Source organism: Henckelia pumila, chromosome 3 (assembly GCF_033568475.1).
Source record: "Henckelia pumila isolate YLH828 chromosome 3, ASM3356847v2, whole genome shotgun sequence".
Classification (NCBI taxonomy): domain Eukaryota; kingdom Viridiplantae; phylum Streptophyta; class Magnoliopsida; order Lamiales; family Gesneriaceae; genus Henckelia; species Henckelia pumila.
The window spans coordinates 65,687,617-65,699,332 of NC_133122.1; the positions used below are offsets into that span (position 1 = coordinate 65,687,617).

General features: G+C 37.8%; 2 protein-coding genes across 2 annotated transcripts; one reads left to right on the top strand and one right to left on the bottom strand.

Moving 5' to 3' along the window:
• The first annotated feature begins 4,036 nt into the window (after positions 1 to 4,036).
• Positions 4,037 to 7,668, top strand: LOC140891598 (uncharacterized). The gene is made up of 10 exons (XM_073300188.1): positions 4,037 to 4,252; positions 4,548 to 4,578; positions 4,669 to 4,817; positions 5,451 to 5,542; positions 5,668 to 5,675; positions 5,761 to 5,832; positions 5,971 to 6,138; positions 6,936 to 7,031; positions 7,272 to 7,394; positions 7,513 to 7,668. Exons 1-10 carry the CDS (start codon positions 4,233 to 4,235, stop codon positions 7,564 to 7,566), a joined length of 813 nt encoding a protein of 270 aa, XP_073156289.1. The 5' UTR covers positions 4,037 to 4,232; the 3' UTR covers positions 7,567 to 7,668.
• A 106-nt stretch (positions 7,669 to 7,774) lies between these two features.
• LOC140891597 (tetraspanin-3-like) lies at positions 7,775 to 11,126 on the bottom strand. Its single transcript, XM_073300187.1, has 2 exons — positions 10,422 to 11,126; positions 7,775 to 8,344 (listed from the first exon to the last, which is right to left on the bottom strand). The coding sequence occupies exons 1-2, from the start codon at positions 10,932 to 10,934 to the stop codon at positions 8,000 to 8,002; spliced, it is 858 nt and encodes a 285-aa protein (XP_073156288.1). The 5' UTR covers positions 10,935 to 11,126; the 3' UTR covers positions 7,775 to 7,999.
• Positions 11,127 to 11,716: the final 590 nt, after the last annotated feature.

Here is an 11,716-nt window from a genome sequence, read left to right on the forward strand (position 1 = left end):
GATTATACTTCGTCTCCGTGCTATCAGAAATCTGGGGGCAATAGGGCAGTAACTCAAAGAACTTCAACTGGTATTCCTCGATCGACATCGATCCTTGCCGCAAACCCAGCAACTCACTTGTCTTCGTCTGTCGGAGAGCAGGAGGAAAATACAGCTTATGAAAAGCCGTGCGGAACTCATCCCAGGTAGCAACTCCTCGGGATGCAATAAAAGGCGCAGAAGTAGAATCCCACCACTTTCGAGCTCGTCCTTCGACCAGGAAATCAAGAGTCTCCATCTGCTGCTCCTTAGTGCATCGGAACTCCCGAAAACAAACTTCCATACGTCGTAGCCAGTTTCCCGCATCCTCCGGTGACTCTCCTCCGACTAAAGGCTTCGGACCCATCTGCAAAAACCTATGCATGCTGAAACGCCTGTGATCATCATGGCGATGGTGATGACGGCCCCGACGATACTCTCGATCTTCCTAATCACCCCAGCATCCACCTATGCTGTCGTGACTACTCTTGTCACCATGACCCGCCATCTACACGATGATTAAAAGTTAATCCCAATTTCAACAATCTAGATCCCAAGATTACTATGCATGCTCTGATACCATAAATGTAGTGACCCGCACCGTGATCACCTACTAATCAAAAGCTTAAGCATGCATTTAACTTAATCAAATAAAATATCAGAAATAACAGCGGAAACTTAAACAATAATAAAAATATTTTTTACAACCATATAGAATAAAACCAGTATATTAACCCAAATACAACTGAAACAAAAGCTTAGACAATAACCCTGCTGGTCCTCCATCGCCTAAGCTCTCCTGAAACCACCCGCATCATCCAGCCGCAGACCTGCCCCATAGAATAGGGTGTCCAGATACAACAAAGTACGGGACGTGAGCATGATAAGCTCAGTACGAGAGTATGAGTATACGGTTTTATGTGTGCATGTATGCAAGTGAACTGGGTACCAAGACTCTCAGGTAAAGAAACAAGCTCATAGACCGGGCCCAGGGTATATAGCACGCTGCACCGTCGCATCAGGAGGTGGCTCATATACCCAGTGGATAATGGTGACCTGATACTAGTACATGTGTCCAACCATAAGGTGACCTGACACAAGACTTACGTATCCAACCATCCACAAAATCGTAGGGTGAGCGCCCTACTACAGGATACCTCTAAGGTAAAAGCTCAATATGCTCATGTATGCAACATACAGTCATGACATGCTGTATATATAAAGGCATATAAAACATGCAATCACATAATCCATGCAAACACATAATACATGCATACTCAATCTGGATATCTCGAATAATACTTCTGTACCTCATACACTAGGCAAGCTAGACCAGCACTATGTCTAAGCCTACAGTCTGCACTACAATGCAAAGTACTCATGCATTACCACTTTATTCTAAAAGCCTTAACTACGCTATAGCATACTCCCTATTTACTATAAGGAGCCAGAGCTATACCTGCGTCCGTCGTCAGCCCACTGATGACGATTGCCCTAGAACTTGGGCACCACTCCACCGTAACCCTGGAGCGCCTCGCCAACCTCCGGACCAAGCCTAGGAAGGCTAGAATCACCCCTAAAACACCTAGAATACTCTAAAACCGAGAGAGAAGATGTGAGATTGGTGTGAAATTATGGCCCTCGGAACCCCTATTTATAGGCCACGATCGGAAGCTCCGATCGGTGCATGTTTGCCACGTTTTGGACGGCCGAGATCGGAAGCTCCGATCGCAGGATCGGAAGCTCCGATCTCCTGCTTCTGGCCACGTGTTTAAATCTCCTTGACACCTGTTTTTGGTTGAGATCGGAAGCTTCGATCTCAGGATCGGAAGCTCCGATCTGCCCGGAAGCTCCGAACTGTTTCTCATGTTTCCGAACTGGTTTTGGGCCCCCAAGACCCCCGGGACCTACCCCACCATTTTCGGACGTTCCGGATCTGATTTTCCACTTATTTTTACTAAATAAGGACTCTTTAAACATGTTTTGATACTTTTAAAATTATATGTCATTTTTTAACATGTTTAAAATCACTTAATCTTGTAAAATGGAACCGGGCTACTACAATTATGCACAAGTATCAAATACTTGTGCGATGCCTCATGGCTTAAATAATCACTAGAAAATCAAATCAGTTTACAAAAACCAACTAGTGATTATTTTATGAAAAACTATTTTTCTCAACAAATTGAAAAAATAAAAGATGTCCTAAAAACTAGTAAGAACTAGAATAATAAACCAATATGAAGTTCTAAGCCGAAAAACAAAAACCAAAGAAACACTTTCTGAACAACACTTCATTCGTGTGTTCTTCAGTGTTTCCAACACTACTCGACAACACAACGTAGCAGTAGTATCTCTTCAAAAATTCTTCAATGATCGATCTTCAATGCTCTAGAATTTCTGCAGTACTTTTTCTATGTATTTTGCTCTCTACGTTTTACTCTCTTCTCTCTTGATTGTCTCTCTTATTCTTTTTCTTCTACTATCTGATCGGTCCAAGCACTCCTATAAATAGATCTTCAATATATTTTCATAAATAAAATCCTACAAAGAATGGAAACAATATATCATCAGAATCACATATTTCGAATCAAGATATATCTGATATTACCAAATTTAAAATTTGTTCTAAGAAAGGCAAAACTATAAATATGGAAATTGAATGCAATAAAAAAATAATTTAAAGAAATGTACACAACATGTTCTTTCAATTACAATATATTATTTATCTATATATTATTTATTATCTTATCACTAACTCCAAATAATATCTTATTGTTTAAAAGGTTGCAGATTGTTTAGGGGACGACTTTCCCTAAGCTGCGACCTATTTGTCCCAATCTAGCTTGACAAGCGATAAAAAAAACTGGTGTCTGTGCATAATCTTATATAAATATGAGACGAGTTTATGTGGGAAAGTTCGACCCTACCTCATGGGTATTACCCCATGGGATAGGTGACACTCATGAGTATTACTTTATGGGATATGTGACACTCATAAATTGGTTCAAATCATGTGGGCTTCACATGATTGAGTGGGGTCCACATAATTTGAACCAATTACTGAGTGTCAGCTACTCCATGAGGTAATACCCATGTGATGAAAACGATATAAAATGTAATAATTTTTCAAAAGATAAGACATTTTTCCGTAATAAAAATCTGTAATACAATATCATAATGGTTAAGACCGCGTGAACCCAGAATCATCACATCACAGGGCCATTTAAATATATATGTCTGGTCTTGTTTTCAATTCAATAAAAGGGACTCTTGACTGAATTAGTCAAAGGTCTCAATTAAGGATAGTTTTGTCTTTTCATATTTTTTTTTATTGGAAAAAAAATCAATTATGTATAATCCTCATCTTCCCTCCCTCTCCTCTCTCCCCTCCAGGATTCCAACCTGGATCTCCTCCCTCCTCCTGAGTTCTAACCACTAAGCCACCAATATTTTTAATAATAATAGTAAACAATAAAATATATATACAATGGTTTGGGGTGGACCCAAGTCTGACTCGACCCAGGCTTGGTCGACCCAAGCGGTCGACCCAAGTTGGGTCGACCAATCAAGAAGCATGGTTGACTCAACTAGCAGCCCGATCGGGTCGACCGAAGGGTCGACCGAGCCCAGTCGACCAAGGCTTGGGTCGACCGCCTTGGGTCAACCCAAGTCTAAAAAAGAAGAAATATGAAAAAGAAAAGAAGAAAAAAAAAGGAGGAAAGAAGAATGGAAAAAGTAGGAGACAGAAAATAATATTTTTTATTTAAAGATCTATTTATTGAATTAAAACCAAGACCACGTCCATATCCCTTGTTTTCCCTCACATTATATGTAATACAATATCATAAATAGTTACCGTCCATGTAGCGTAGAATGTGTTTACTTCTTGCAATCCAGTTTAATTTCATTTGAGCTCATAGGAACCTTCGTGGGCATGTGCGAAAACTGAAGAGGCCGGCGGGCCGCTTAACGAGTACGCGCGTCAGCCAATTTTGAAAACCGCCACTTGGACTTCCCAAGAAAAGGAAAAAGTACACCAAACCAACGCAAAAGACACGTTCGCAGCTCACAAATCCACCACCGTTTGCTGCACGAAATATATTTCTAACTCCTGCATTTTACGTTTGATGACATTGATATATATGTGAAAAGTTGTGATTTTTTTTTTGGAAAGTTGGAGATTGAAAGAACAGAGGATTGCCATCAAGAAAATGGTTCAGATGAAAGAGTTGTATCCTTTTCACAGCTCTGTGAAAGTAATGGATGGTTGATATGTTTGCTTTTGTGCATGTTATCAAAGCCCATTTAGTGATTCTATCATCGAATCATAGTTCTATGTTTTTTTACGGATTGGAAATATCTTGAAATGGGAGGTATTTTTCGCTGATTTTGATCCATAAAGTCGATATTTTCTGGTAGACGCAATAAAGTCAAGGTTTTTGAGCAAAATTTGAGATGGGGTTGTCTCAAATTTTGATGGCATGCTTTTAAGATTTATTTTCCTTAACTTGGGGTTCATCGTAAAGTCGGATTGTGATGCCATTGTCATTGGAAGAGGTGAGTGTAAAATGATGATAAGGACTAGTTTGGCTGTGTTATGGTAGATTAATCACTTGTTATTAATTTTTTTTGCTGTTTTGATTGCAGTATAAAGTAGCTCAGATGTATATGGTGATGAAAATGCAGCAACAGAACACCTCAGGGGATGAAGGGGTGGAGGTATTGGACAATAGACCTTTTGAAGATGATGAATTGGGAAAGGGTCAGTACACATTCAAAATCTATAGGCTACAACGGTAATTTAAACGATATAATTAATTTGACCAGTATTGTTTATTTGTTAATTTGAATTCAAGATGTATTGGTTATTGAAATCAATTGATTTAAGAGTAAGAATGAGTATTAGCCTTGTTGGGATGTGTTCACGGGGCGAATGCCTTTTATATGTGCCAATATGTGTCGGAGCAATTTGTCTGGGAAATCACCCTCAGGCACGGCCACCGCACTAGAAATCCTCATGTTTGGTTGTATCTGGTTTGTGAATTTTGAAGCAAACATTGATTTCATTTATTCCCCTCAAAATAGAACATTTGCGGTTTGCCTTAATTAATTATTTGGCTTGACAAAAGTTGCAAATTTGATTTGAACTTACACAGCATAAGAATGAGCAGCTTAATCACTGTTTCCACGATTTTCTTGTAGTTTTGTTCAACGTGGTAATTTAGTTATCTTTGCTTATAAACTGGAACACATTTTAACATGGGTCGAGGGTAGTCGGCACCATCTTACTTACGGTTCTCGTATGCAAAAATTAATTATTTATGGTCTTTAACAGTCTTGTTGTTCAGAATTTAATTTCTTGTATATAACTGTGATTCATGTTGGATTATCGATCATGTGTTTTTATTAATTCCCCTGATTCTCTCCAGCAAAGCGCCTTCTTGGTTGACCTCATTTGCTCCATCTGATGCTCTTATCTTGCAAGAAGAAGCCTGGAATGCATTCCCAAGATGCAAATCAGGTTTTCCAATTTCTGTTTGTCTCTTTACTTGTAAAATCTGTTATCTGCTCTAGTTCTTCTTTTGCCTAAAAGTTTTGTGTTTCTCTATATGGCTGCCGGTGCGAATTTCTCTCCTCACGAATCAGTTATCAAGGTAAATATACCGTGATTCTTTCTGCCCTTTCCATATTAGCACGAGGATAATTTTTTCATCAGTTTCTTTTTTTCTCCTATCCCAGTGCCCATATTTCTCAAGGTTTGTTCTAACTATTGAAACAATCCATAAAGAGGACAACGGGCTGTCTGAAAATGTAAGTTTGGATGTCATTCTATGTGATACAGTTGGATTCTGATGCGGCCAACGAGAAAAAGAACCGTTAATACCTGATTTATCACAATGAAGTTGTGCTTAATTCCCCTTTTCTTTTTTTGTGATAATCAACCATTAGGCTCATTGTCTGTCCAAAGAGCAATTAGCTGCCAGGCAAGTAGAAATGATTGATATAGCTAATGATACAAGCGATTATTGGAGTCTCGTTATTGGAAGTAGCGATTTCGATTTTTCTCAATTCCAATCAGCAAGGACTGGCCGCGGTCCACTTTTAGATGTGTGGCAGGTTGGTAGCTCCTCTGTATTGCAAATTATATTAATTTTCTATAGTATGTATTTAACCATCTGAGAGCAAACTGGATATATATTATATATTTTGGATGTTCTTTTTTATACACTTGCACTGATGTTTTCAACCAAGGTGTATAACTTAAAACCAGTTCGGAAAATTGTTGGGTGATAAGCACTGCACAAAACCACTCTATTTGCCGCCTTTCATGTTCTTGAATTAGAAGCTTTCAGTGAAATTTTTAGAAAAAGAACTGAAATATTTGTCATGGAAAGATTGATAATGCATCGCCCTCTTGAACTTGGGTAAAAGGTTGCTTATAATAATCCTGAATTTCCTTTTGAAGTTTGGAGCTTGTGGATTAGTAATTTTTCCATGTTTTCACCATACCTGTTGGCTGTTGATTCCAAGTTATCGAGTGATCAGTGAAGAGGTTCTTTATCATAAATAGCACCTATTAACATATTGCAAGGACACCAAGATTCCAACAATCCTCTTTGCACTAGCTGAGTTGATTTCGAAAATCTTCTTTTTTCTTTGAAGTTTATTTGTTTTCGGTCTGACTTCCTAATGGCGATAATCCAGCTATGGCCGTTTTATCTTTTCAATGCAGCAGAAAATACATAATATAATCCGTTGATTCTCCATGGATCTCCAGGAAGTGTAAATAATGCTGTGAAATTATCTTCCTGTTATTTTGATTTGTCTGAATCGTTTCATGCACATGAAACATAATTTTTGCTACTGCTTCTAAGTAGTGGAGATCCATTGACTATTCCAATCGTGATATGCAGGACCATTGTAATCCAGTTATGACAGCATACAAATTGGTTACAATAGACGCCCCATACTGGGGCTTCGGTAGTAGACTCGAACAAGCTTTACTTGCGGTATGATTTTGCATTTCCAGTTACTTTCCTCACCTCAACTGTGGCTTGAGACTAAGATTGGTTTGATGATTTTATTTTATTTTTTCCTTCAAAGAAATAAACAGTTGTTGATTCATCCATTTTTTCTTGTTCCACATTATGGAGTGCCTAATAAGCTCGAGGGCTCGACTTTTTGGTTTATGACCATTCTTTTTTAGAAACACTATTTCATCAAAACATGTTGTAATCATGCTAATGCAGGGCGAAAGAGCACTTTTCCTTGAAAGTCATCGCAATTGTTTCGGTTGGATCGATGAATGGATCGGGCTCTCGGTGGAAACGATGCGGGAGCTAGAGAAACAAAGCGACTCTTCCTTGAACGAGGTAATAACGAGTTTCAGAGTAATCTTGATTCTTTTATTGCAAGAGTTACAAAAGCCTTTGTTAGTGTAATTATCTTCGGACTAATGTTGGATATATGTGAACTTTGTTTGGTGTGCAGAAACTTAATCGGCCTTGTTTAGTGGAAGACGAAGAAGATTTGGATCATATGTGAATCATCCCCTATTCACAAGTTCAATATTGAGAGTGAATTTGTGGCCCTATGTTTTATGAACAAGTCTTTATTCAATTATTAATTTCATTTTGATTTTGGTTTTCTCTTCCGGATCATTGAATCTCTTGGCTCAAATTCGTTCTTTGGTCTCTCTCTTATCAGTGAGAGGATATTGATGTTTCGTGGATTAAGACGGTAAATCGATCGATAATCATAACTCTTTCAAATGTGACATCTTTCTTGAAAATAAAGAAAGGTACATAAATCGAAAGCAAGGTCACAAACAATACGAAATGTACAGCCAGCCTTTTTTAGCCAAAGTAAATAATACCAATACTTGGAGAAAAAGCATATCAATAACAAAGTCCATTTTCATCCCCCGACATGCTAAATACAATCATTCAAACCCAAGCAGTGATTCAAGCTTGACTCCTTAAAAGTGTATTCTGCTAGGCCTTTCCTTCTCCATTCGAGTCTCGCCAAAGGCTTCGTCATTGTCCATTTGTTTGTTGTGCCTAAAGGCTGCACAGGCAACCACATAAACAATGACCAGTATGATCAACATGACGATGTTGATGACGGAGACCTTTCGCCAGCTCTTCTTGAGGCTGGCCAGCACGCCAGCTTTACACGAGTTGCAGCCATAACAAAGTTGCGACTGGTCATTGCTCCATCGCTGGCAATCTGCGTCACTTCCCGTTAGCCCCCCTCCGTCACTCCAAAATGTCTCGTTGTTGTACACATATCCGCATGACGTAGGAGGTTTGCAGCATCCTGACTGCACATGAAAGCCAAGGAGGAGGTTTGAATTCTATATTCTGGTTTTCATGAGCGCTTTCAAATTTTAAAAGACTGAAAAACATTCCTATCTTTGTTTGAAAAAGTTAATCCATCCAAATACAATCCGAGTACGTCGTTTCAACGATTTTGCTTCATCCATGGAACAAAGGTGGAGATATCACTCACGTATCCAAAACATGGCAAAAGATCCAAGCAATGACATCAACATGAGAATCATGAAATAAGCAAGATTTAATATGACCAACTGATCAAACGATGCAAAAAAAAGAACCGAGTAAAAATATGACTTTTTGACCCATTCATCGAATTACCAAATCATTCATCATTCGAAAATCAAGAAATCCCATACGATGACATGATCAAAATATCTCTTACGAGGATCACAAATTCTCAACTCCATAGGTCCTAGCAAGTATGAGGTACGGCAAGTTTACTCATAAGTCATATCACATAAAAGATATTATGTTATCTGATAATGCAATAATTGATTACATCAACTCATTTGGCATAACTACTCCGACAGATTCTTTTAGTTCGATAGACTTGTATTTTTAAATCAGACTAATCAATGAAGTATAAGTCCTAATAATGATGCTCTAGTTAATAAACAAAGCAAGGACAACCAAGAAAAGCCTATCATTATAGCAGCTCCGATAATATTGACAAAGCTCGTATAATAAACAAGACTAAAGTTCAGTACATCATGGATTCAATGAAAGTGCATGTAACAAAATACTATATAGTCAAACGATAGTCATCTAGGTTACCTGTTGCGGATGTCAGCTTATCGAAGGAAGGGCTGGCGTCGAACTTAACTTTTAATACACGCAATATTCAATTGTCTTTACAACAACCATTAGTCCAGGTACGAACAACTTAGATCAGTTCGAGAATAATAGTAGTTACAAGATTGGCATAAATCATGGTAAGTAACCATGTGCATGCTTTGATCATTAATCTATTCTATTTAATAATTGATCTACCACAATAGCTAATAGAATACTTGTGATGTTAGGTAACAGCCAGGCTTCAAACTTAGAAAATAACGCAACAATCATACAATGATTAAGATATATAACAAAACTACAAAAGGATCCATTTGTTGGTCAAACCATTTCAGGAAAGTATGGAGCAAGTTTTACTGACAATTCATTCATCTGTGCTTCCTAATTTTTTAAAACTTCCTCCGCCAAGAAAAATCTATACCATACTATAACGATGATATTTGTACAACAATAATCACTTTGGCTCCATCACGTGGTCAAAAAATGACTATATCACCCGGCCGTAATCTAAAAAAAAAAAAAAAATTCATAAAACACCCTAAATCTTAAAAATAACAAATAATTATCCAACTTAAACACGGTGATGTTAGTTAATCATCAAGATATCTTATTCAAAACCATGTTTAGTGTTTCCTAATTTCAATTCAATATCCAATTTTTTTCCCTGCAAAAATTACCAAAAACTAAAAAAACTATGCAAACATAAAAAAAAATGATTTATAAGCACACAACACGCTGTTTTCGACCTTTCACCAAAGTATAGATGGTGCATACGTCCACATGATTTCAAATTAAAGATGAAACATAAGCGCCCACAGAGGAAACCCAAGTCTTTTCCGTTGTCATTATTTTTGTAAAAAGGTCTCTACTTTATGGTAACAAGAAAGAGATATCTTCTAAAACTCAATGAATTGCTTTAACAATAATTTGATTAAAGGAATAGGGGGAAAAAAGAAAGAAAAATGTCACATCATCGGATAAGGACATAGTTTTTGAATCTCACCCACTCCGTTTCAATGAAGAAACAATTTCATATGTCGACAAATTAAAGTTCAAAATCATGAGGGTTCCGTGAGGGTTCCGTGATTAGAATACTAAATAATGCTACCACAACATTTAATTTGTTCTTGATTTTCTTGAATCCCAACTTAAAAATCACCACTTTCAACTAGAAATTTGTAACTTTCCCAAGCTGATAACCAAATCCCAGAAAGAATATACTGTTTCTAGAACAAAATCATTAAAAAAATCCAATCTTGTTTTTGTTACCTCGATGGGGCTGAGTTTTCTCAGATAGAACATTTCTGGAGTCTCCGGGAAACCCCCAACATATCTCCGGATCTTTCTACAGGCATGCGAATCCCTAATGCAAGAGCTAATCTTACTCCAGTAGCTCTCACTGGCCACGCGATCCTTCAACCAGCCCGAATAATCCCCCAAGTAGTACTCCAAATAGACCCGGTTCATGACGGGTTGGCCCGATCCCTTGTCCGTGACAGCATACGCGAAGATGATGAAGCCGACAAGGGCGGCGATGATGAAGAACATGGCCCACAGGTAGAGGTACATGAGGAAGGTGTTGCGGTAGCACGCGCCGGCGAAGCCCGCGAGTGAGACCACCATGATGGAGACGCCGATGATGATGAGCGGCCACTGCAGGAACTTGAGGCAGTCGGTGTTGTTGGCGCGGCTGCTCAGCCATATCCCGCCGCCGAGGATCGGGACTGAGAGCAAGAAAGTGAGGAAGTTGAGGAGGCCTATCAGGTGGTTGCTGGCTCTCATCTTTGATTAATGTTCCTCGTAGATTTGATGGATTTATTTATTTTTATTTTTTTGAAGGAGAAGTGTGTGTTCTTGGGAAGTGAAGCTGTGAGCTTGGAGGATTTAAAAATGGTGGACCGGAAGAGGAGGAGCATGCACGCACGCCTTGTCCTAGATAATCGACAAGTGTGCTGACCAAACTCACAATTAAAAATTTAAAACCTATGGGATTTATGCAAATCACTTATCCAATTTTAGCAAAAATAAACCCGCACCACCCCCATTGACCATACCATATGCAAAAAGATTATGTGATATGGTCTCACGAATCAATTTTATTAAACGAATTGACTATCTGGATCGTCTATAAAAAAATATCATTTTTATGTCATAAATAATTATTTTTTATTTAAAATATAAGTTGGGCTATACATCTCAGAAATAAATATTAGTGGTGAGTAGTATTGTTTAATGAAAAAATAATTTCTTATAATTTTTCATGTTGTATGACCTCATCAATAATTTTGATTATGATAAATAATTTTTAATTTTATATTTATGATTTTAAACTATATATAATTTTTTATGCAAATGTTAAAATAAAAAGTAGTATCAGAACTCAGAAATCGACAGAACAAAAAGATAAATAAGGTATCTGTATTAGTTGTTGTCTGTGATATCATAAATAATTGAAGAGGCATATCACTCAAATGACATTGGATAAGCTTATACTTTGCATTTAAATCAATAATTTAATGCACACAAAATATTGTGCATATGGACGGACCATAGGTGACTACGTA